The sequence below is a fragment of the Podarcis cretensis genome (assembly GCF_951804945.1).
Source record: "Podarcis cretensis genome assembly, chromosome: 11".
Classification (NCBI taxonomy): Eukaryota; Metazoa; Chordata; class Lepidosauria; order Squamata; family Lacertidae; genus Podarcis; species Podarcis cretensis.
The window spans coordinates 12,273,929-12,300,731 of NC_137180.1; the positions used below are offsets into that span (position 1 = coordinate 12,273,929).

Consider the following 26,803-nt stretch of genomic DNA (forward strand, 5'->3'; position numbering starts at 1 on the left):
AGCCCTGGGAGGAGCACGGGGAGCATTCACCCGACACACCTGCACACTGCAGCCAACACACTAATGTGTCGTGACACACAGTTTGGAAAGATCTGTGCTACAGCTTTTGGGATAGCAAAGGGTACAGACTTTATTAGAAAGAGAATACTTTCTCACATAACTTATTAGCAGTTTAAGACTACCAGTACAAAAATAAACATTTTCATAAACTACAAAACAGCAAATCAAAATAGGAAAAACCTTTCTGAAAGGTTTCAGAGAATATACAGACAGATATGTACACATTCATTAATTGGTAAGGCCTACGACAAAGTTTTGAGCATTTGCAGCTGTGTAGGCACTGGTGAGCAAAAAACACAATATGAAAATGAGTGCATGTTAAGAAATAAGCTCCCATATATGTGTTTGACTTAGACTACTTTTCAGGCAAAATATGTCTCCAAAGTGATTTATAAATTATATATCAGCATGTACATATAAAACTATATTATTAGAGCCATTTAAAGCACTTAAACATAAATTTCATTCAAAACATCTATTGAAAGCAAACATAAACAATATAGTAGCCAGCAAAATGCTAAAGATTAAAGTTCCAATTCTACAATCCAGGTCACAGTTAACTTCTACAGGTCTCAGTGAAAAGATGGGTCTTAAAAGTATTGAGGAGTGGCAATCAAATTCCACATTTGTGGCGCCATTGCCTTGGTTTCTTTGGCTAAACTATAGCTTTTAGTTAGAACGGAAGTATTCATGGACTGCACCCAGATCCGCTGTTGCTGCTGTGGGTTCTGGACCAATACTGGAAATACAAAACGTGGCTGTATCTGGAAACATCAGGTAGGAGAGGAGGCAGCAATGCCATTCACTTAGGATGCCACGATTCTGAAGGGGAGGTCAAGCATGCCTGGGCACGTCCTGAAAATAAGCTTGCATATGGCTTGGTTAAAATATATTCTTATTTTGAGGTGCTTCATTCCATAAACTAATTATTGCTTTAATAGTTATGTTTGTGTATCTATAAACATAGAAAGCATCGAAACAACGTGGGACCAAGCAAACCAATGTCGCAACCTAGAAGAAATATTGTAGGCTGCAGAATACAGCATGGATGGAAAGAAGGGAGTGGACCCGTGACACAATGGAAAGGCACTGTCCTAGACCAGGTTCCTGTAAATCCCTCCCTCTACCTTATCAAATATGATGGATTTGATTGTGTCTATGGACTAGAACTGCACAAAGACGAAAGGGTTTCAGCACTCGAAGTGCTTCCAGATAGAGTTGGTAAGTGTCTCGATGGGGCTGAATTTGTGTGTGTTATTTAAGTCCCATATACCCCAACCTTCATTCCCATAAAAAAACTCAAGGTAGCTCACAATGAATTTAAAATTATCAATTTCAAAAATACTTTAAAACCCCAGAAGAACCATAGAGAACAGCATTACATCAGTGGATTAAAGCCAATACAAGCTACAACCTAAAAGGAAGGTTTTGACTAATATCCAGAAGATGGTTAGAAGTGATGTGCTCTTTTTTCCCCTTCACCACCAGTAATAGCTATTTCTGTCTAATGATCTCAGTTAATATCATATTTATTCAACCTTTTAAAATAATGAGTACTGGGACCAGGATCCAGTGTGGTGGTATGGTTAGAGATAGGACCCGGGGAACCAGGGTTAAAATCCCCACTTGGCCATGAAGCTCACTGGGTGACTTTGGGCCAGTCACGACCTCTAAGCCTAACCTACTTTGCAAATAAATAAATTCCAGTGAGCCACTGTCAGTGCTCCCTAGGGCTTATGCATGCATTTTCCATTTTAATAAAATACCATGTTGTCACATTATTAACATTTGCCTCTCTTAGTTAGCAGTAAGTATCTTAGAACTAGAACAATGGTATCCATGTTTCCCATAATGTTAAAAATTCAGTAAAGGGACTTTGGCCACTCTCTCGTTATCTCTTAAAAACAACAACAGAGATCATTAGGACACCTTAAAGATTATCAATTTTATTATGACTAGAGACCACTTCATAAAAAGCATGAAAAACAGGCTTATTCAGTGCATGGTGCCTGAGTTAACTTTGGTGTGTCTAATTAGAATTTAGCTTCCAAAGGATAATGGCTGAAATAGGGGGACATATGGATGCCATGGTTAGAAATTGTTCAGTATGTAGTCATGGATAGAAAAAAAAACCCTATACCACAGTGTGGATTAAACCAGAAGAATGATGTAGCTTTGAATTCAGGGCAATACCTTTAGTCTTGCAATTAGGCACACTATTTTCCTGGCCTCCTTTAAGATGTAGTAGCCATGCTTCTACCAGAATGTTAATCAGATATTGGTGTTTCTCTTCCAGCTTCATCTCGAATCAGTGATGCCCACCTGGCAGACACAATGATTGGCAAAGCAGTGGAGCATATGTTTGAAACCGAAGATGGTTCAAAAGATGAGTGGAGGGGAATGGTCTTGGCTCGGGCACCAATTATGAACACATGGTTTTATATTACCTATGAGAAGGATCCTGTCTTGTACATGTACCAGCTCTTAGATGACTATAAAGAAGGTGATCTCCGTATTATGCCTGATTCCAGTAAGTTGGCCAGTATTTTATCCTCTATGTAAAGAAAGAAAATACGTTTAAAATGTCTGACATTGAGCATTGAGAGTTTTTAGAAGAATTGGAGCACTGTTTACTACTTGTTGTTTGAAGTGAGACAAACCAAGAAAAAACTTCAGCTACAATGACGTTTGCAGTGAGACAAACTATGAGCCATGGTTTGGCTTTAACACTAAACTAAACCATGGCTTAGCCCCAGGGAGCATAGCAGCAGGATTGGTGGAAGAATGCTGCAGGTGGGATCATCCATTGTGGAACATGAAGGTTTGCACCAAGTCATGGTTTGGCTTGGTGCTACATGAGAATCTGGTCACTCACCTGTCATGATTTCTTATAACTACAAATTGTGGTTCAAGATTTTATCGTGAGCTGTTGGGTTTGACCCTCAGTTCTATGGAGCCACTGACATATACAGTATGTCTGAAGTGGTATTCTGCAGGCTTCAGAGGAGTATTTTGTGGTGCCTAATTTGTCCAACTTTGAAGAGGTGATGGAAAAGGCACCCTTCCCTCTTCTCGCTTTTAAAGGGTTATTTATAAAGCGATCTCCTTTGTTGTGGAGCATAAGGCCAAAAGAAGAACTATTTGAGGTAATTTGAGGTTTGGAGGAGAGCCCAGAAATGCTAGGCTTACCATACTAACTTTTTCCCTTAATTGACTATTTGGAGTCTAGGAAGATAAGATTCTGAGGGAGTTACTCTAACTGATACTGTAATGCTTGACAGCACCAACCACAACGTTTTTTAAAAAAATACTTTGTGGATTCTGATACTTGGAACATTTTGTAGAGCGAATATAAATGAACAGGCAAAGAAACTTCAGCATGGCTTTCACATTCCAACTTTTAATTCAGGTTGAATGTACAGCTTAACTACTCAGCTGAACAGGTTGATATGTTGTCAGATCAGCAGTATAGCCAACAGCTGATAAACCTCCAGGAATTAGGTTATGCAACAATCATTCTGTTTGTCCTTACCATAATTTGTATTTAAGATGGTTACTGTGAAATGGAGACAAATTGGATAAGAGGAATATCAGATATGTATATCCAGTTGTTTATTTTCCCTGGGTTAGAAGACAAAACCATTGTGATCAGAAATATGTTGCCATGAACATTTAATTGCTGAAGCACGTAGTAAACTATTACTCGTTGAGCTGACTATGAGCATCTGTTCTATAAAATCCTGCTGCATTTTAACTCAAACGTTGTGTTCACAGATGATTCACCTCCAGCAGAACGGGAGCCTGGCGAAGTTGTGGACAGCCTAGTGGGGAAACAAGTGGAATATGCCAAAGAAGATGGCTCAAAAAGGACTGGCATGGTCATTCATCAGGTGGAAGCCAAACCCTCGGTCTATTTCATCAAGTTTGACGATGATTTCCATATTTATGTCTATGATTTGGTGAAGACATCTTAGACACCACCATGCAAACTTTTGCCAAACTTGTGGAACTTCAATGTAAAATTTGTAGACACAAAGACTTAAGTGCTTTCCAGTTTATTTGAAAGCTTAAATGTCCCTGCGAGCCCACAATCTCTGCCAGGAAAACTATTCCATTGTGAACTATACAAATAGACTTTTATGTGAACATGACACATTTTGTGTAAGGGAATTCCCTTTCTTGGAGGAAGTCTTCTGGTGGGTATGTGGATGAAGTTAGAGGAAACGGCAGCTGCAAATTCAAGCTGTGTAAAGTGGATCTAGCAACATAATCATTAATCTGATTTCCCCCCACCCCCCAAATATAACTTTCCCTCACCGTCTCACATAACTATTCAACTGCCACATGCAAGTCTAGCTTGATATTATTACTTTCATGTATGTATTAAGTTTTCTTGTCTGGCAGTCCTTGTTTTCACAGGGTTTGGGCAAAGATGACTATAATATGTTTAAAGCAGTGTTAAGGAGTGCCTAACCCAATTTAACATCGGTGTACTGTGTTCAGGTTAACTGTTGAGCTACTATCACATGAGAATTTAGTACATTTTAGTTGCAGGAAAATAGAACGTGGCATACATGTAATGCAGCTGAATGCAGAGTAAGAGCCCATATTTGCAACTGTAGGACCTGGTCAAAACATTCAAAGCAAGGATGCCCTCAGTGCTCAATGTCCCTTCAGTTCTCAATGTCATAGGGTTTTGTTTTTGTTTTTTGTTAACTTTTAGCAGAATCCAGGCGCTTGGTGCCCTAGCAGTCTAGAACTCCATGTTAATGTTAAATTCTCCGCAGCAACTACTGGGTGTCTCAGTTTCAAAACTAGCAACCTAGATTTTTGTGTGTGGACTTAAATCTGTTACATGTAAACACAAACCTCACAAGAGAAGGGTCCTCGTACATTAAAGGCTTGTGTTGCAGAGGAGGAGAATCATTTGTTGCCTTCTACTTTGATCTGCTGCATTCCTTCTCATTTTACTGTGTTTTTTTCAAGAAGGCACCTTCCCCACCCCTCACCCCTCTTTCTGGCCTTTCTTCTTGGGGTTTACCCAGACAAGACATTATACAAACTCAAACCTGTTGTCGCCTTTTGTGCTGTACGTTGTATTTTGCTTGAAGTATGCTGTTTTAACGTGAACTTCGTTAAAAGGACACTGGGGTTCTGCATGCTAGTGGGGTACTGCCTGACAAAAGCTAGGCGGTCTCCATGGTCCAGTCATCTGCAGAAGATTGTGGATGTAAATAAGCAGCCCACAGTCACAAAATTTGCTTCTTCTTCTTCTTCTTCTTCTTCTTCTTCTTCTTCTTCTTCTTCTCTCTCCCCCCCATTCTTTCTTTTTTTCTTTTTTTAATTTGTAAGGTAGTAGATTGGCGTGGCAGCTTTTTAAAGTAATCAGTGGAAAAATATCAAACAGCAGCAAAGCTGAAGCAGGGCATTGCAGTCTGCACATGTAAATGAGAAGCAAGCACCATTGTTTATATATAGCTAGAAGGTAAAACAAAAAACGAGTGTTGCTGATCAGCCTTCTGAGGTCCAAATTACCTCTGGTGTGGGTATACATATTAAACTCCATGTGGTTTAAACTTCCTTTTTTTAATTTTGCCTGATTTCATATTGTAGCCTTAAGGCTTGTGCCTCATTAATGCTCTTTAATGGTAATAAATACCGTATAAATACAGTATCTTAAACTTTTCCTGTCCCATCGCTGCTGTTGCATTATGTACAGTATTTCATCATGGGCAACCCCAAGGCAGGCTGTAGTCTTTTCCATGAAGAGCTTCTCAAATGCAGTCCTTAAGCCCTAAGTACCTGAGTCATAAATGTTCCTGTGTTCTTGAACCAAGTGAGCAGATTTGCAACCCAGTGGTTTTTGTTTTGTTTTGTTTCCTCCTTCATTCTGCAGATCTGTATGTTTTCTATTGACTCTTTAGAGTCCTGCATGTAAATCTCAAAAGCTGAGCCTGGCTCCATGAGCCCAAGTTGATATTTGTGGCACAAGAATGAGTGAGTGTATTGAACCACACACAAGATACACGAAACATAATACTTTGAATTGCGGGCTACGTTAACGGTGAATCCAATGTGTGCCTCCAGGATTGCTGAGGATTAGGTAGACCGAAAATGTTGCATTCAAAGAGCTTCCAGTTGGAGGTTTTCTGCAATACACCACATTCTGCCAGTTGAGAGTGATCTATATTCTGTGTAAATTTTATGGTTTTTAAAGTGTCCACATTGTCTGCTTTTTTGATAGCTTAAACCACCTTTATTTTCTTTTGAGGCTTGAGACTTGATTCTACTCCCTGCCAATCTGCTTTGGGCTTTGTTTTAGGCTCACGTTTCAGATCTGCATGCAGTGCTTGTTACCCTGGTAACTAAATGTTGGTTCCTTTTCTTAGGGGTTCAACATGATTTTCCGAGTTATCACGGGGCTTGTGGTGGCACAAGCTATGGATCTGTGTATAAAAAGTTACTGGCCTTTCTCTCCATTTACCTGCTGTAGTATTGTATATTGTGTGTTTCGCGTGATGTCAGGCTGCCCTGTACAATTTTAAAAAGACAAACTTAAAATGCAGACCATCCCTTTTTTGCATGCTTAGAAGGTAGAATGTTCAATGTAACAAACTTAAAAGTTGCATGTTTAAAAAATGTTTAGGTTTTTAGTTTCGGGGTTTTTTTTAAATTTTGTGTTCTTTGTGAATTTGCTTATTGTGCTGTTTTTAATGGTGGTTAGTAGGATAAATGCACTGGTGAGGCAAACATAGTGCCAACAGGAGGTAACTTTGCAGTTGTATGTGTCATGCAGCGTTTGAAGGGACCATGTACTTTGCTCAAAATGAAATAAAAAACCAGTAAAATTCAACAGTATGCTTTTTTGTGCCAAATCCTAAATTAAGTTGAAGTAGAATCATATTACGACACTCCCCTCCCCAAACAATGATGGAAAAAGCCTTTTTTTCACTGAATAAATTGCTTAGCCTTCTTAAATTGGTACATTTGAAAAATAAAGGCTTCTCCAGGGATACATTAATTGCAACCATTTCAGAGAACCCAAAAAAAGAGAAAAAGCTTCGATGATTTGTGGTTCCTTGGAAATGCTGTGCTTTTTTGTATTTTACATCATTAGTGCAATTTGGATGGTTCTTGGTATGTGTCTAGTTCAAAGGTCTTCGTGTTCACATTTTAAAATTAGGTAAATGACTTCATCTCTAGAGCTTGGTTTCATTTTTTTATTTTTTAACAATGTAGACAGTTCCCTGTTCTCTGCATTTAGAAGTATAAACACTTTAAATCTGTTACTTAATTCTGTAAGTAATTTTTATAATTATGATGTAACTCTATCCTTAAAACATTTAAAATAAACCCTTTATGTGCAACTTTCGACTGTAAATCTTGTTCTCATAAGGCAAATGTAGTGATGTGTTTAAAACTGAATAGGATTTTTTTCCATTTTTATAATTAAAATTATTTTAACAATGAGCATTTATGCTGATATATACTTGCCTAAGCAGCTGTGCTTATTGGGCAATACTTTTGGCCAAGAATTGTAACTTTAAAAAACCATCCATTTAAAATGGGTCAGAACAATATTGGATACATCATTCTAAAATGTCACAGGACGTACATGAAAATTAAAAGCATTTGTTTCCCCCGTCAGAACCCTATTTCCCTACTCCTGGTTGCTGGTTCCTCTGCAGGGCCCTATGGTGTCACATTTTAATAACACATTATGAACGTTAAAACCAGGGTGTTCTGTCTCCCATCTGTTACGAAAACCATTCCTTGACCCTTAACGTTACAAACCATGAGTGTCCATGCAGGTCTTCTCCAGAAGATGTTGAGCCCTTTTCCTGAGCTGCAAAGCAGCGGTGGATAACTGCAGGGCTGCAACCCAAATGCTGCTTCCCATGCCTTTGGGACTCCACCCAAGCAACACTTCATAGGCCATGGCCTCACCATGGTCTGCTCTGCTCTCTCCCTGAGAGCTTTTGCCTGGCTGACACATGTCCTTAAACTACGATGATGCCTCTCGCTTGCACAGTTGAGGATGGGTTGGGTAGGGCATGCAAAAACTTCAGATTGTGTAGCCAGAGTATCTCTGCAAAGGTAAGAAACTGCCTAGTTGCTCCACCTAGTTGTCTCTATCCCTGCCTACTTGTATGCATGCCCCCTGGGTGAAAAGGGGGGAAATAAATGCAAAATAATAATGCTGGCATAGGTTCTCCATTGCTGCTGCCAAGGTTTATAAAGAAAGGAAGAGTTCTATCTGGGCTTATCTCTGCGTCTTACCAAGGCTACGAGTTTTGAACTTGAAAGGCCAAAGGGTCCACTCTCAATGTGGCCCCCACTTGCTTCCTGCGCACTCCTGTTGGTGCTTGAGTCCTGTGATGATTGGCCATTTACAAGGTCAGCTCCACATTTGAAAAATCACGGGCTCTCGTAACATAATGTCTCTCCCTGGGTGCGGTATGGAAACCACATCCGAAGTGTGAACCAGTTTCCCCTTTAAAACTATTAAAAGAGCTCGGAGGCGTCACATGACCAGCACAACACTAAAATTCTAAACTGCCCAATGGGGTGTTTCTCCTTTAAAGGCTGGAAGGTTTCAAGCACGATAGTGGGTACATTTAAAAGGTTGCAGCCAGTGTGTGTGTGTGTGTACGTACAGCAGTCAAACTGACAAGGTCAAAACAGCTGCCCAAGATGATAGAGTGACATATCAGAAGTGCTGGGATCAGATAATCAACAGGATATGGGGTGCCTTGAATAAGCATCAGGTATGTTGTTGTGGGGGACGTGGGTAGCCTAGGAGCCATGGGCTTGCCAATCAGAAGGTCGGTGGTTCAAATCCCCGCGACGGGGTGAGCTCCCGTTGCTTGGTCCCAGCTCCTGCCCACCTAGCAGTTCAAAAGCACGTCAAGTGCAAGTAGATAAATAGGTACCACTCCAGCGGGAAGGTAAACGCCGTTTCCGTGCACTGCTCTGGTTTGCCAGAAGCGGCTTAGTCCTGCTGGCCACATGACCCGGAAAAAGTGTCTGCGGACAAACGCTGGCTCCCTCGGCCAGTAAAGTGAGATGAGCGCCGCAACCCCAGAGTCGTCCACAACTGGACTTAACGGTCAGGGGTCCCTTTACATTTACCTTTATGTTGTTGTGGAGCTCAGCAAGCCACTGACATTTAATGAAATGGCAAGAGAGGAATTGTTGATTGCATTGATTGCTTTCAACCTGCCCCCTAAAAGGAAAATTTCCCTTTGCCCTCCCCTCCCCTGGTTTTGTATTGGTTCTGGCCTTTTAAAGAAATCTGGGTCAAAACAATGAAAATGGCAATTAGGAAAATTAACAGCCTTTCAGTCACATTGTCAGTAGATGCAACTCTTATCTTTCTTCAGGATTTTGTAAATAGCAGTTAGAGGAAACCCTCTGCAACAGGGCGAGAAACATTTTCCTTCTTATATGCATAGGGTATAGGGTTGCCATATTTCAAAATCTTGAAAGTTGTTGAGAGTGGGATTTTTTGTGTGTTTTTGAGATATTTTTAAGGAAATTCGTCAAAATCTAGACTTCCAACATGGGTTGCCATACAGATTTCCCTGGACATTTCAGCGATTTTTGCCCAGACACCTTATTTCTGACAGCCATATTTCAGCCATGTCTGGGAAATTCCAGATGTATGGCAGCCCTATTACACAACTTGCTACTGTTATATTCTGACTCCCAAAAATATTACTCAGTGTAGTTTGTGGTAATTAAATACTAAATGCAAAATGCCCTAAATAAAAATTTCAACAGTATGCCAGTTCTTAAGTCAAAATAGTAATTGCTATATAAAAAAAATCACATCAGTTCTAAAAATTCTCAGTAGTTTACAAAAATTAGTTTTGCACTGCTGAACAGTATAACTGTTCCTGTTTAAAGCTTAAGTTATTCTTCAGAGTAAATTGTGCCTTGAGCTTTTGTTGTCACCACAACAGGAACACTTAATTTCTTTCTGGCAATGCTTTCCTATACATCCAGCATTTATGAAGCTTCCCCTAGCAAATTGCCCCAAAACATTTTGTTACACATATAGCATGTATATTAGATCCAATTGTACATTGTTATTATTTAGCATATCTGATAGAAGACTTCATAGAAGTTAAGTTTCTCAAAACAAAGTTGTTTTGTTTTTATTTATTAAATATCTATCCCACCCTTCATCCAAAGATCACAGTTCAGTTTACAATTTGGAGTCCGAACTCTGGGTTCTGGGAAGAATATTTTTGGGTGTAGTCCTGTAACACTTACCTGGGAGTAAATGCTATTAGAGGACATGCTATTAGTTCTACTAACTTACTTTTGAGTAGAAATGCCTGGGATTGTGCTGTTGGTCATTTAATGGATTTTGTCAGCCACTTGAATCTCTTTGCAATTTATTTCCTTTTTTTGTCTAGCTTGGGATGCTAAGATGTTTCTGTACCATGTCACTGGAGGGAAATCCCCATATGCGGGGATCAAAGGATTTTAACAAAATCACACTTTTCATAGTGTGAGCCTCTTGAAAAACAAAAATGTTATTTTCTTCCATCAAAGGAAATATGTAACTCCCCCTTTTGAAGAGGCTGATGAATTGTGCCTCATGTTAATTGCATGTTCTGAAATTGCTGCTCTTACCTGGTCAACAATGGACACATTTCTTCTAAAGGACTCCCCAAAGGAAATATGTGGCAGTTGGCACTGAATTTACAATGACTGCCATTTTCAGCTGCAATTAAAGCCATTTTCAATTTGGAAAGGCCTCGGTGTTGCATAATACAAAACGTACAATGGTTCACAAAAGCATGATACTGCAAACGAGCCATTAATGCACAACATATTCATACAGAAGGAATCCAATTCATACCAGAGTTGTACAGCAAGACTTGTACAGCTACTTTTCGTAGAGGATGCTCACTTGGTAGTAGAAAGTAAACACAGGTTGCATGTCCTCCATTGGTATTCTAACTTTCCTCCCTCAATAGCAGTGGGGGAAAAGCAGGTTTCCAGAAATGGTATATGAATTCCCTGGCCTGTGAACATCAAATGTGCTGCATTTCAGTGAGTCGCATGTGGGTGGCGCTGTGGTCTCCACCACTGAGCCTCTTGGGCTTGCCAATCAGAAGGTCGGTGGTTCGAATTGTGAGCTCCCGTTGCTCTGTCCCAGTTCCACCCTAGAGTCACGTATCTACAGAAAAGCAGACTTCAGCCTGGAAAAATCTTTCATGTTGTGCCCCATTAATGCTGCTAGGAATGTGTGATTTTGAAAATGTTGAAGGGGAAGCTGATTTAATAAATATAAAAATTCCGTTCCACAGTAACTGGGTTATTCTATTGTACCCTAGCTGGTTTTTCTCTTAGTTAATAGGTTGCAGCCCCAACATTTTGGATTATGTCACTGAAGAGAATGGAAAGGCAAAACAAGCGTGTATATTCCATATATACAAAACAGGCCATTTCTTGAATTATCGGCAGCAGATGCTATAACCAGCTAATGTTTGCTGGATTAACTCTTGAAGTGGGTCTACTGCTGAAAGCTTAGAAGGAAAAGAAACAAAAAAAGAACTGTGCCATGAGAAATGTATTTTATTAGTCGTTTGAAGTTATTCCTAAGATCATACAGGGAAGTAATAATAATTTTATTATTATTTATATGCTGCCCAGCTGACTGGGTTGCGTGAGCCGAACTCTGCGCAGCTTCCAACAAAATATTTAAACACGAAAAACCTCAAACATTAAAAACATCCCTGTACAGGGCTTTCTTCATTAGAAGACCTAATGAAAGATAAGCAGATATACTGAGGTGCAGCCAAGCCATATTCCAGCTCTTGGAAGGTATGGTCTGAGTATTAGGGCTTGTTTGCCAGGATACCCCGATGATGTAAGAGGAGACTATAAATGGAATTAAATGGCAGGATTTGAACTCGTTAAATTTACAGCAAAGGCAGATATATGATACGCCCTCCCAGCATCATGATCTGGGGTTACACACTTTGATTACCTGCAGAGACTCGAGATCAAGGGACCAGTGGGAACAGACAGGGTAGGGAATCTGGTTTGAATAGCTGTCTGTCAGGGATTGGACTCAAGAGGACGAGACGGAGGAGGAGTGGTGGAGATCACACCCACCCTTCTCCTGATGTTACAGGAGAAGAGGAAGGTAGCATTGATTTACAGCAGGGAGTTGAGGGGGTGGAGGAAGGTTCCGACTCAAGAGATAGATGAACAAAATAGTTGGGCAGTTTTAGAAGGGGGGGTTGCGACAGGGCAGCCAGTTGACACGTTGTCACTAGAGAGTATTTCAGACCCCCCCTTCCCCCAGTACTCGGCGTTCATTAAGGGTACAAAAATAACGGGATCAGAGACTTTTGGCCCCAAGCAGACACTTGGGAGATGTTGCTGTTAGGAATGTGGCAGATGGAGCCCAGTTTGGCGCAACGCCATTGTTAAGGCTGGATACATTCTTTTGTCTCTCGCTATTAAGGTTGAATAAAACTTATTAAAAAGGACTTAACCTTGTTATCTCTGCTCTTGCTGCAACTAGGAAAGGAACAGGTTTCCAAAAGCCTTGATACTATCTTTGTTAGCTTTTTTCGCAGCAAACATAGGGAAGTGGCTGCTTTGCATGTTAGGTATGGAAAGGTAAAGGTAAAGGGGTCCCTGACTGTTAGGTCCAGTTGCGAACGACTCTAGGGTTGCGGCGCTCATCTCGCTTTACTGGCCAAGGGAGCTGGCGTACAGCTTCCGGGTCATGTGGCCAGCATGACTAAGCCGCTTCTGGCAAACCAGAGCAGCGCACGGAAACACCGTTTACCTTCCCACGGGAGCAGTACCTATTTATCTACTTGCACTTTGATGTGCTTTTGAACTGCTAGGTGGGCAGGAGCAGGGACCGAGCAACGGGAGCTCACCCCGTCACGGGGATTCAAACTGCCGACCTTCTGATCGGCAAGCCCTAGGCTCTGTGGTTTAGACCACAGCGCCACCTGCGTCCCAATAGGTACGAAAAGTTAACCACAAATAGTTGGGTGAGTAGGGAATGAACTGCACAGATTCTCCATTCCTGGTGCGGACAATACTGAGCTAGACAGACCAGTGGTTGACTTGGTACAATATGCCTATTGAAAATTGTGTTCTTCCTTTATCCTTCGTGGGCAAGTAAATGTCTTTCCTAGGATTGCAAAATGTCTTTCCTAGGATTGCAACCGCTGTTGAAAATAAAAAGAAAGACACACAGGTATTCTCTAATCACACTATAAATAGATGGTGAGTGTTTTCATTGCCTGAAAAGGCTGCTGGTTGGTAGTGGCCAAGACATGTTTATCAGTTGTCTAATACACAGTGCCATCTTGGTGTCAAGGTAAAGCTAATTTGCTCCCTTGACAGAAGATCAGGGACTCTGTATAAATAGAGGCATGGCGACAAACCTCAGAGCACCTTACAGACAAGTAAATAAATAAATGAAGAAGTAAATACACATAGGCTATATTCCTGTGACCAAAAGAGATGTATCTCCAAAATGTAGCAACCTCTTTGACATTTTCTCAATAAACTCTTTAATAACTGTTTACACATGCAGTTCTCTATGAATTGTGCATGGTTTCTGGTCGAGTCGCAGAGGCCCAACACTGGCAACAGAAAGAGAGGTTTTCACCGCAGCTAGTGCGCTATTGGGAAGTTTGCAAAACGCTGACTACAAATGTATGACCTTCTCTCTGTTACTGCAATGCCCATTTGTGAACTATAGCTTCCATCACCCCTGCTCAAAAATCTGTGCCACTGAAGTTGGTACAGTGGTACCTCAGGTTACGAACTTAATTCGTTCCAGAGGTCTGTTCTTAACCTGAAACCATTCTTAACCTGAGGTACCACTTTAACTAATGGGGCCTCCCGCTGCCGCTGCACCGCCGGCACATGATTTCTGTTCTCATCCTGAAGCAAAATTCTTAACCTGAGGTACTACTTCCGGGTTAGCGGAGTTTGTAACCCAAAGTGTTTGTAACCCAAGGTGTTTGCAACCCAAGGTACCACTGTATTTGCTTGTATCACAGTGAACTGCTATAACATTTATCAAGTATAACTTGGATGTAGCTGTTACACATTACCATCCCAGGAAGTAGACACTGTGGTAAAATCATCAAGTGGTAAACCCATAAGGTAAAGGTAAAGGGACCCCTGACCATTAGGTCCAGTCATGGCCGACTCGGGGGTTGCGGCACTCATCTCGCTTTACTGGCTGAGGGAGCCAGCGTACAGCTTCCAGGTCATGTGGCCAGCATGACTAAGCTGCTTCGGGCGAACCAGAGCAGCGCACAGAAATGCCGTTTACCTTCCCGCCGAAGCGGTACCTATTTATCTACTTGCACTTTTATGTGCTTTTGAACTGCTAGGTTGGCAGGAGCAGGGACTGAGCAATGGGAGCTCACCCCGTCACGGGGATTTGAACCACCAACCTTCTGATTGGCAAGTCCTAGGCTCTGTGGTTTAACCCACAGCATCACCCGCATCCCTGGTAAACCCATACTGTGTCCTTAATGGAAAAGCCTGAACTGGGTTTGAAAAGCCACATGATGATTTAGAACGAAGATCTGAAACAAAAAGTTGCAAAGTGGAGTCTTGCTCCTGTTCAGAAGATGCCATTCCATTCAGCACCGCTAGCCACCCAGAATTCCATGTCTACTGAGCATGCTCAGTCCTCACTGAGCTGAGTTTCCGTCCCCCAATATGCTTCTGTACTTCTGCAAACCTTGGGGTTCCTCTGAGCTTGCTCTGTCTTGCATTCAGATGATGCTGTTTTGACTATGCAAGTAATGAGGACTGCTTTTTAGCATATAGGATACTGCTTTGAAAGTTTGACTGCAAAGCTGATTAAGACCAAAAAGCATTATGTGTTGACAGGAAAGATGGTCAAAAACTAGAGCTGCCTCGAAGTTGAAGTGCTGTGGTAACGATGGCTTTATGTAAAACGTCATTCAGGTTTACACTCCACCCAGAAGGCTATGTGAACACCAATATACGCCCAGAGTTCTTGAGGGGGCAAGCTGTCCTTTCATTCCAAGGAATAGCTCCAACTGCACAAAAGGAATGAGTGGAGATCTGCTTCTCTAAGTCAGTCGATGGGAGAAGCTCTTGTAGCTTTGAGCTTCACATTAGAGCTCCACATCTGAAATAAATCAGTGCTTCAGGATGCAAATTTGCAAGGTTATTTCCCAAACAATACCTTCTTTATCTGTTACTGCACCCAAACAAGTTATTTTTTATTAAACATCTTCAGCATATCAGCTAGTAAGTAATTAAGTAAAGATAACGTTCTCAGCCTAACAGGCTCCCGAGGTGGCTTAACAACCAATTAACAACCATATAAATACTACCACTATTAAGATTAAGTACAGACCCTACAATCCCCAACAGCTAGGAACTGAAGCTGTAATTCTAAGCACACTTACGAAGGAGGAAACCTCATTGAATACAGTAGAACTTAATTCTGAGTTAAACATCTAACATTGTGCATTTGCTTCTGCATTAACCTTCCAGGATTTATCATGAGGCCCCAAGTTCCCTTCTTGAGCTTAGATTTCCCTTACTAGCCTCAAAGAGGTAAAGCAGGCACAGGCAAACTCTGGCCTTCCAGATGTTTGGGACTACAATTCCCATCATCCCTGACCATTGGTCCTGTTAGCTAGGGATGATGGGAATTGTAGTCCCAAACATCTGGAGGGCTAGAGTTTACTGTCATTGTTAATGTTAACTGGGACTCCGTTTTTATCCGGATTTGAAACCAGTTTCAAACACTGGTTCCAAATTTGAGTTTGTCTACAACTGACTGGGCACACTGAAAAATATTGATTTCTAACATGTTCATGTTTCAGTAGCAGCCAGTGTGCTGGAGCAGAGTTTTGGATCCGGTGTTATTGCCTGAGGCAAAATGGGAAGGTCCTGTCTCACTTACTGGGGTCTTGGAAAGTTGTGTGAGGACTTCGAGTGGAGACAACCCTTAGATTTTGCCACCTGAGACAGCTGCCTCAGTCTGCCTCATGGATGGGACAGCCCTGTGTGTCACTGTAGCTCACCTGGATAAGGAAATGATAGGGCAGAACCACAGCCAAGCTGGGATTCCCACTGGACGTTACTCATGGCTTTGAATAGTGAGGAGAGAATAGAGAATATTGGTTGGAAATAAATAAACGGGTTATTGCAGTGGCGTAGCGTGGGTTGTCAGCACCCGGGGCAAGGCAAGTAATTTGCGCCCCCTAATCCATGGATTTGCGCCCCCTAACCCTAACCCCCAGATGTTGCGCCCGGTGCAGCCAGCCCCCCCTGCACCCCCCACGCTACACCACTGGGTTATTGGAAGTTTCTGATTGAGGTAGGTCCTTTGGCTGTCAATCATGTAAGTTGCACTGTGCTAAAGAGAACCAGAATAAAAGCATCTGTAAGTAAGTTTCAGGGGACGCAGGTGGCGCTGTGGGTTAAAGCCTCAGCGCCTAGGACTTGCCGATCGAAAGGTCGGCGGTTCGAATCCCTGCGGCGGGGTGCGCTCCCGCTGCTCGGTCCCAGCGCCTGCCAACCTAGCAGTTCGAAAGCACCTCTGGGTGCAAGTAGATAAATAGGGACCGCTTACCAGCGGGAAGGTAAACGGCGTTTCCGTGTGCGGCTCTGGCCAGAGCAGCGATGTCACGCTGGCCACGTGACCCGGAAGTGTCTCCGGACAGCGCTGGCCCCTGGCCTCTTAAGTGAGATGGGCGCACAACCCCAGAGTCTGTCAAGACTGGCCCGTATGGGCAGGGGTACCTTTACCTTTTAAGTAAGTTTCAATCATTTGAAGTGCTTTCAAAAATGGAAATTAAAATAATTCTGGGCATTGCAGCTCACCCCCCCCCCCATTAACCCTTCACAAACTACAGTGCCCAGACTTCTTTGAAGAAAAGAAGGCACTTTCAATGTGTTTCACAGGTAGACACAGCCTTTGGCTTAACGTCTAGCCCCAGGAAGAATTCTCATGAACTCGACAACTTGTCCACGACTCTCTGCGTTATTGCGCAACTGTCGCTTGTCGGTGTAAGCCGCAGAGCAGGATTTTATAACTCCTTCCCCAAATCCCCTCCTTTTTCTTTTTCTTTTTGCAGGACTCTGCGAGCGATCGTGCCTTTCTCTCGCCTGCCGGCTCGACGCTTCTCCGACCTGCGCGAAGACCAGCTGAGCAGACCTGTTGCTTTGCCTCCTGCGCGAAGAAACCCGCCCCCTTGCGCAATCGGATCTCGGGATGCTCAGAGCAGGAGCTTTCCAACCTCGCCGGGCTCGGGAGGGCTATTTTTAGCGAGCTCATTCCATTTATATCCGCGGCAAACAAAGGCATCGACCTTAAGACGCTCCACGGCTTGGATAACCCCGACCCCCTGCAGCTCGCCCTCCTCTCGCCGGCCGCTGCCTCTCCAAAGCCACGCGCAAAATCGTTTCTCTCCCGGACGTTTGGGGTCGCGGGCGGATCCAGCACGCGTTGCGCCTTCATCCCGCTTCCTCCTCCTTAGGATCTTCGGCTTTCGGGAGGGAAAAAAGCCCATTCGGGAGCTCAGGAAAGTAGGGTATATGCCACCCCCTCTCCATTTGGTTCCTCGCTGCTGATTTCCCTCTGAAGCAGAAACATTCGCTCCATCCAAACTTTAGAGACGGTGCGCGCGGCGGATCGTATTAGAAATCCAGATCCCCGCTAGCACGTGGCTTCCCTCCCCCCGGGGGCCCCCTCAATTTCGGAGATCGGCAAGCGGGGAAAAAGGATCCCCAACCAACCACCACTCCCGGATCCTCGTCGCGCCGGTGAGAAAGAATGGTGGACATTTTCACTGGGCATTTCCTGGTGAACCGGGACGGCCAAGCCGTGGATCCCGAGCAAGCGCTGCAGAACAAGATCGTGGGCTTGTACTTCTCGGCCGCCTGGTGCTCCCTGTGCCGGGATTTCACGCCGATCCTGTGCGACTTCTACAGCGAGTTGGTGGAGGACGCGCCCTCGCCGGCGCCCTTCGAGATCGTGTTCGTCTCGTCGGACCGCAGCCGCGAAGAGATGGTGGATTACATGCAGAACATGCACGGGGAATGGCTGGCGGTGCCTTTCCAAGACACCTTTAAGCAGTGAGTAGGAGAAGGGAGCGGCTTGCGGGTGGAACACGTGTGTGGGAATGCAGAAGCCCGCGCAGAGGAGTGGGAGGCAGAGGAAGACTTCCCTCCCTCCCCCGCGTATGTAGATCTGCTTCCCCTCCGCCCACTCCGTGGTTAAACCCCGCCTCCTAATTCCAGGTGTGTGCAGGAATGGGAGAGGGCATCCTCCGGTGCTGCCAGGTAGGGGCAAAGCTCTGTTTGGCATTTATAGAGGTGCCTATGGTCCTCTATAATTTGGGTGGTGCTGTGGTCTAAAGCACTGAGCCTAGGGCTTGCCAATCAGAAGGTCAGCGGTTCAAATCCCCGCAACAGGGTGAACTCCCGTTGCTCGATCCCTGCTCCTGCCAACCTAGCAGTTTGAAAGCACGTCAAAGTGCAAGTAGATAAATAGGTACCACTCCAGCGGGAGGGTAAATGGCGTTTCTGTGCGCTGCTCCGGTTCGCCAGAAGCGGCTTAGTCATGCTGGCCACATGACCCGGAAGCTGTACGCCGGCTCCCTTGGCCAGTAAAGCAAGATGAGCGCAAACAACCCCAGAGTCGTCTGCAACTGGACCTAACAGTCAGGGGTCCCTTTACCTTCACCTATGGTCCTTTACTGGTTTTATGCCATAAAACTTGTACACCGCTTTATTGCAAAACAAAACAAAGCAAAAACTCACAAAGCGGTATACACACACAAAAAAAGCTACAACAATAAAATTAACAAGAACAATAAGACGTTCAGAAAGTTGAAATAGCAATAAACGAAAAACTGATTGTATCAACTTTCTAAATATCTGGGGAGGCTTGTAGGAAGAAAAATGTTTTTAACAGGTGCAGAAAAGAGTACAGCAAAGGCTTCTTCTTCTTCATTGGCGATCACTCGTAGCCGAGTAAAATTGTCTTCCATGAACACTGTCTTAAAAGTGAGTCCACAAGTGACTGTGGAGGCCAGTTCTGGATCCACACGTCCTTCCCCAGTGGGGGCATAGGTTTCGAGGCAGGAGTTGATCACGGTGAGGGTTTGCCAAGCGTGCCTTCCTCTTAGCTTGTTTCTCCCTTTTGTCCTGAGTTCGAGCGTCTTCAAAGCCCATGGCACCTTTGGTAAAAGCTGTTCTCCAATTGGAGCGCTCACAGGCCAGTGTTTCCCAACTGTCGGTGTTTATACTACTTTTTTTTAGATTTGCCTTGAGAGAGTCTTTGAACCTCTTTGGTTGACCACCAGAATTACTCTTTCCATTTTTAAGTTCGGAATACAATCATACCTCGGGTTGAAGTTGCTTCAGGTTGAGCGCTTTTGGGTTGCGCTCCGCGGTGACCTGGAAGTAATGGAACACGTTACTTCCAGGTTTCGCCGCTCGTGCATGTGCAGACGGTCAAAATGACATCACGTGCATGCGCGGAAGCGGTGAATCGCAACCCGAGCATGCACAGATGTGCAAACGCAGGTTGCATTCGCTCCAGGATCCGAACGGGGCTCTGGAATGGATCCTATTCGTATCCAGAGGTACTACTGTAGAGTAGCTGCTTTGGAAGATGATAATCAGACATCCGTACAACATGACCAGTCCAACAAAGTTGATGTTGAAGAATCATTGCTTCAACCCTGGTGATCTTTGCTTCTACCAGTGCACTGGCAATAGTTCGCCTATCTTCCCAAGTGATGTGTAAAAGTTTTTGCGTCAATAGGCAGGGAGTTTCAAAGTTTAAGTGCTGCCACAATGAAAGATTAAAGTCCGTACAAATTTGGAAGGGGTGTTCTGTGGCCTTTCTATCAGTTCTACCGATTTATCAAGGTTTTTAACCTCTTGCACCTGTTGGTTTGAGGCAGTCATGGGGAGGGGACAAGTCTGTGGCCCTCCAGATGTTGCTGGACTGTGACTCCCATCATCCCTGGCCACACTAGTGGGGACTGAGTTGGAATAGAGGGGAGGGAAGGTGTTCTGGTAAAGAACAATATCTGCAAGTAGAAGGTCTGCAGAGGATCCTCCCCTGAGACCTTGGAGATCCACTGCCCAGTAACCCAGATGAGATGGCCTGCTAACCTTGTATATATTTTGAGCAGCCACAGTTCTTTTACCCTGTGCCAGGAAATCTCTTTGCTGGACTTGAAGTCATCAGATATTGAATCTGTGTGTGTGTAAACTTGCTTTTTTTGGAAATCTCCCATTTTGAATTGACACTTTGGTCTCAGCAGGTTTGTCTGCTTACCTGCAACACCTGAACCCATCCTTCCTCGAAGTAGCATCATACAAGGGGCTGTCTCCTTTTACTGTCACAACAGTCCCTTGAAGTATTTCAGAGACGCTGCTCTCAGCTGTGAATCACAGAATCTTAGAGTTGGAAGGGACCCAAGGGCCATCTAGTTCACCCCCTGCAATGCAGGAATCTCAGCTCAAGCATCCATGACAGGTGGCCATCCAACCTCTGCTTAAAAACCTCTAAGGAAGGAGTCCATGACCTCCCAAGGGAGACCGCCCCACTGTCAAACAGGTCTTGCTGTCAGAAAGTTCTTCCTGACATTTATTTGGAATCTCCTTTCTTGCAACTTGAAGCCATTGGTTTGATTCCTACCCTCCAGCACAGGAGGAAACAAGTTTGTTCCCTCTTCCATGTGAGAGCTCTTAAGATATTTGAAGATGGCTATCATATCTCCTCTTTTCCAGGCTGAACATACCCAGGTCCTTCAACCATTCCTCATAAGGCTTGGTTTCCAGACCCTTGATCATCTTGGTCGCCCTCTGGACACGTTCCAGCTTGTCAACATCCTTCTTAAATTGCGGTGCCCAGAACTGGATACAGTATTCCAGGTGTGGTCTGACCAAGGCAGAATAGTGGTACTATTACTTCCCTTGATCTGGACCCTAGACTTCTGTTGACTTGCCCAATGAGCTGAATGCCTAAGCAAGGATTTGAATGAAGTCCTCACTGGTACATCCTGTTCTGCCCCCATGCACCACTACCCCCCAGAGTGGATTCACATCAAAGCAAGCAGTTCAGATTTGTTTACAGTGGTGCCTCGCAAGACAAAAAGAATCCGTTCCGCGAGTCTCTTCATCTTGCGGTTTTTTCGTCTTGCGAAGCAAACCCTTTGACAGCTTAGCGGATTAGCGCTATTAGCGGCTTAGCGGATCAGCTGATTAGCAGCTTAGCGGATCAGCTGATAAGCGGCTTAGCGGATCAGCTGATAAGCGGCTTAGTGGCTTAGCAGATCAGCTGATAAGCGGCTTAGCGTCTTAGAAAAAGGGGGGGGAGAGAAAAAAAAACCCCCGCAGGAACTCGCAAGACATTTTTGTCTTGCGAAGCAAGCCCATAGGAAATTCGTTTTGCGAAGCACCTCCAAAACGGAAAACCCTTTCGTCTAGCGGGTTTTCTGTCTTGCGAGGCATTCGTCTTGCGGGGCACCACTGTATTTACAAAAGCCCAAACCAGCCTAATTATGGTATTGAGATGAGATAGCCTCTCTTTAGGAGGGATAGGTGCGCTGAGGGGTGGGGGTCGGGGAAGTTGTCACTTGGAATCATAGAATTGTAGAGTTGGAAGGAACAACGGCGGTGAACTAGCCCAACCCCCTGCAATGCAGGTATTGGAGCAACAACCAGTGATGTGACAGGCACTCTAATGAGTAAGCTTACCTGTTCCCTGGTTTGACCACATAATTGCACCACTGGTTGTTAGATTAACTAACATTAACTAAGATTTAGAGGTAATACATCGCTGTATGGAAAGGAGCCATTTTGCTTACAGCTATAGCAGAGAGCTTGAAGTCTGGATGATTAACTTCACCCTTGCACAAGGTCTTACCAGAGATAATGATAATGATAATGTTCAGTGGTTAGGTGGTTCCCATGTCTGGAAGACAGACCAGTTATCTGTTCTGGATGGGGTTGCATTGCATCTTAAGGAGCAGGTATGTAGCCTCAGGGTACTCCTGGATACAAGGATGTGGTTGGCGCTGTGATCTAAACCACTGAGCCTCTTGGGCTTGCCGATCAGAAGGTCGGCGGTTTGAATCCCCGCGACGGGGTGAGCTCCCTTTGCTCTGTCCCAGCTCCTGTCAACCTAGCAGTTTGGAAGCACGCCAGTGGGTTTGAGCCCCACATTTGGCAAAAGATTCCTGTATTGTAAGGGGTTGGGCTAGATGACCCTCATGGTCCCTGATTCTCTGATTCCATGAAACCAATATCCCCCCTCCCATGGGCTCCATCTATTCATGAATATCTACCTTCCACACATCATATTCGTGAACATGCAAACACCATTCTGCCTCAACCACATTTGAAAATGTACTCACACAAACATTTACCAGCCGACATCCAAAAACATGACATCCATTCATGTTTGTGCCCTGGCTGAAATCCACAAATATACACTGGCTTCTGTTGACTGTCTTCCATCAGCCGACATCCACAAACATCAGTCTGCTTTAGCCTTATAGCCTCCACCAACTTCCGAATCCAAAAGCCACTGGCTTTCATCCACCAACATCTGCCAGCTTCTGTTAGGTCCATCATGAGACGTCCACCAGCTTCCAACCACTGATACCAGGAGCCTTCAAGCAAGCAAACTTGCCTTATTTTCACTCCCTAGCATCCCACTGCCAGAGGATTGCCTCCTTCCATTCTCCAGTTTGCCTCCTGCAAGTGGAAGAAACCTGGGCAGTGCTGAATGTCACATCCATTGCCAGGTGTGTCCTGCTGGAAATAGAAAAGGGCTTTCTCCTTGGCCTGCCTTTATATCCACTCAGTTGCCAAGTGCCTTTGTGACATCACAAGAAACCCACAGTCAATGTCCTGTACCACCAGCAGCTAGACTCCTGACGGGGTCAGATGGCCAACGGCATGTGATACCTCTGCTAAAACATTGGCAGTGGCTGCCCAAATGCCACACAAGTCTCTTGTGTTGATATACAAAGCCCAAAACGACTTGGGTCCATGATACCTTGAGGAGCCATTATATCCCAGCTTAATCACTGATATCATCTGACAGAGGCATGTTAGTTGTCCCTCATACAGTCTTCAATGGCACCTGGCATCTCCACCATCTGGGGATAATTGGATCTGGACTAGTTACAGATAGGTAGCCGTGTTGGTCTGCCATAGTCAAAACAAAATAAAAAAATTCCTTCCAGTAGCACCTTAAAGACCAACTAAGTTAGTTCTTGGTATGAGCTTTCGTGTGCATGCACGGGTATCTGAAGAAGTGTGCATGCACACGAAAGCTCATACCAAGAACTAACTTAGTTGGTCTTTAAGGTGCTACTGGAAGGATTTTTTTTATTTTGTTTTGGATCTGGACTGTTTTTCTTTTCTTTTCTTTTTATAAATATTTTTATTATTTGTTTCCTTAAACAATATTTTCAACAATGCAATAACAAACATAAAGCTTTCTGCTCTGCCCAGTATGCGACTTCCCTCCTTCCCTTCAGCAGGTTTTCTGCTTTCAAGTCCTGTCTCACATTTTAGTTCTTTCACTTCTATTATCCACATTGAAGGATTTATTTCAATCCTGCTAGTGTCTTCAGATTTTGCAATTATGATTCAAAGATACAATAAATTTACTCCAGTCCCTTTGAAATTTTTGATTGTCCTGGTCCTGAATCCTGCAGGTCAGTCTGGCCAATTCTGCAAAGTCCATCATCTTCGCCTGCCACTTTGCAATCGTAGCTACTTCCTGTAACTTCCATTTTGGGGCCATTAAAGTTCTTGCTGCTGCTGTGGTGTACATAAATGGTCTGTGATCTATCTTCACAATTTCCTCTCCCATCAAACCTAGCAAAATTGCTTCCATTTTTTGGGGGGAAAGGTATATTTAAACATCTCTTTTGGTTCATTATAGATCAAATCCTAAAATGTCTTTATCACATGTCCACCACATATAATAAAAGTCTCCGTCTGATTCTTTGCATTTCCAGCATGTTTTGACTCTCATTCTATACATCTGGGAATAATTGGATCTGGACTGTTTTCATTCACTAATATTCTGTAGAATTCTATCAGCTATATTTTATCTGTACGATTGGAACAGATTTCAGGAACCAAAAACACTTTTTTTTGCAGCCTGAACAGGAGCAGTCACCATTAAGAAAAAGAGGCTGGAAAAGAATATATGTGTGGGCTGTCCATTTCTTCTTTTCTTTTCTTTTCTTTTCTTTTCTTTTCTTTTCTTTTCTTTTCTTTTCTTCTTTAACTTTTCTGCTTTTCTACTATAACTTCTCACAGCTCTTAACCTAGCTCAAGGTCGTCATCTGAACTAGCCAGATGTTCAACTGAGAATCAACCACAGAATCAATCATTTGAAAAATCAGACTTTAGAGCTGTCTTCCCCCAAAATGGCATCTTGACATTCCATTTTGGTGACTGCAACCTTGGTTTAAGGAGCCATTTGGTGCCTAGTTTATATATCTGGGTTTCCAACACTGCCCTCATGGTACATGTTATGGAGGCCTGACTGGTCCCAACTACAAATTGGCTGTGAAACAATCTTCCAGCAGAGATTCAGCAGGCATCCTTGGGGAAAGAGGTGTATAAGTACTTTTATAAATGAATAAATTAAATAAAGAATTCCTGAACTTGCTTCATCCCCCAGTTTGTTTGTATAATCCAGAGGCCATCCTGAGATTTAAACAAATCCACAGTCATCTGGATAAGTGCTGCAGTATTCTCTCTCTCTCTCTCTCTCTCTCTCTCTCTCTCTCTCTCTCCCCTTTGGTCTGACTCTTTGTCTTGAGATAAATGAGCATGTAAACATCATGCAACATTATCTCTGATGGATGCAGTCCATTGTTTTGTACCACCCAATCACTTTGAACGTGCCAAAGTCTCAATGAGATGACTTTACTGACTGACCTTGCATGACGCAGCGCATGTTTACCCAGAGGAGGAGTCTGGCTGTTTTCAAAACAATAATGCGTAAATCATTTCTCACACTCCATACTCCTGTAATTGGGTTGGGAAACTGCATGGATGGAATCTAAATTATTCTAAGCTTGAAAACCCAACACCCAAAAAGCCCCTAATTTAAGGGGGGAAATATGCTCTTACAAGCTCACTCATACAAGCTCGATCATTCTCCCAAAAACGTGGAAATTTTTAGTTAAGGCTTCTGCAGTCATTTTGGTTTCAGTGCTATGCACCTGGCAACAAGCTCTGCCAAATGTAGTGGAAGTGAGTTCTGTATAAGTATTCATGGGAGCGTGTTATTAATGTAACATCTCATTCTGATTTGAAGAGTGCTTGAAATTTTTCAGAATATTGTCTGTGTGTGTTATAGAAAGCGCTTCTGTTATTTGAATTAGCACTTTAAACCAGGTGACTTTTTAAAGAGACTTACAATAAATTGTGTGCTTGTTGTTTTTTAAATAACAACCCTATTACAATTCTTTTAACCAACTTTAAGTAAAAATAGATATTCAATCAAACTTAATCCACTCTATTTTCTCATGCATTTTACACCAGTGTGTTTCTCTTTTCCTGCCCCCTCTTTTTCTTTGCAGTGAGCTGAAGAAGAGATACAACATCACAGCCATTCCTAAACTTGTGATTGTTAAACAAACTGGAGAAGTCATCACCGATAAAGGAAGGAAACAGATAAGGGAGCGGGGACTCAACTGCTTCCGAAACTGGCTGGAAGGGGCAGACATCTTTCAGAATTTCTGCAGCTGAACCAGTGGTGGGAATTTCAGACAGAGATAGCTTAGCTAAATCCTTTGTGTAATTGGAATTCCCACCTTCACAACTAAGCCAAGCAGAGAAATGGCTTTTTCTTCGGATGGTATCTAACCAAGTCATACCCAGGGCAGACCCATTGAAATGAATGGACGCAACTAACTGTGATCCATTGCTTTCAATGGTTCTACTCTGAGTACAACTTAGTTGGATACCCAACTTTATTTAAAATTCTGTGTGACTGGAAGAATTAAGCATAGCTGGGTCCAATGTACTCTTCCATCTGTTTTGTATTATTTATGCTTTTATTACATAGAATATAACCAAAGCTGAAGAATTTGGTAAAGGCTAGCATTATCTAGGAAAGAGGATTTTGGCAGTTAGAAAGAGGGCCCTCCTCAATTTATGCAAGCTTGTTATTTTTACAAAGGTAAAAACTCTACAGGGAAAACTATATTTCTTGGCAAGAAGACTTTTTTGGAGTATTGGTTTAAAATTTATATTACTAAAATAAGAGAGTATTTGCTTTAATAAATCCATTTATAGCTTACTTGACTCCTTTACTGCGTACCAAATTGAAAGCGAAAACTCGATGGGCTTTTATCTAATGCTTCTCTTGCTATTAGTTCATGCTTTTTCTCTCTCTAGTAATATATTTCCCTCTGGAGTTTTTTGGGTTGCTTCTTATTCCACCCTGGTCTGTTCAGGTGTTGGCCTTGCAAATGCTATACAACTTGTGAATCACCGAGCCAATCATAGCCCACCAGTCATGGATGGCAGCCTGACATGAGCTTGATAAACCTCTCTATTTTTGCTCAGTTGTGTAGGCGCCGTCGAGAAGAAGATGCAACCTCTGTGCTTGTAGAGCAGGCTTCCTCAGCATCGGCCCTCCAGGTGTTCTGAGACTACGATTCCCATCATCCCTGACCACTGCTCC

At 43.4% G+C, this 26,803-nt stretch overlaps 2 protein-coding genes across 3 annotated transcripts in view; both read left to right on the plus strand.

Moving 5' to 3' along the window:
* The window catches only part of SPIN1 (spindlin 1), a 33,168-nt gene extending 25,738 nt beyond the window's left edge, over positions 1-7,430 (plus strand). For both annotated transcript variants that reach the window (XM_079995825.1, XM_079995824.1), the window contains 3 exons: positions 1,028-1,281; positions 2,357-2,590; positions 3,835-7,430. In XM_079995825.1, coding sequence (XP_079851951.1) covers positions 1,028-1,281; positions 2,357-2,590; positions 3,835-4,034 — 688 coding nt within the window. In that variant the 3' untranslated portion in view covers positions 4,035-7,430. The remainder of the gene's footprint in view (positions 1-1,027; positions 1,282-2,356; positions 2,591-3,834) is intronic.
* A 1,037-nt stretch (positions 7,431-8,467) lies between these two features.
* Positions 8,468-26,416, plus strand: NXNL2 (nucleoredoxin like 2). Its single transcript, XM_079995906.1, has 3 exons — positions 8,468-8,828; positions 17,193-18,192; positions 25,695-26,416. The coding sequence occupies exons 2-3, from the start codon at positions 17,891-17,893 to the stop codon at positions 25,861-25,863; spliced, it is 471 nt and encodes a 156-aa protein (XP_079852032.1). The 5' UTR covers positions 8,468-8,828; positions 17,193-17,890; the 3' UTR covers positions 25,864-26,416.
* The last annotated feature ends 387 nt before the right edge of the window (positions 26,417-26,803 follow it).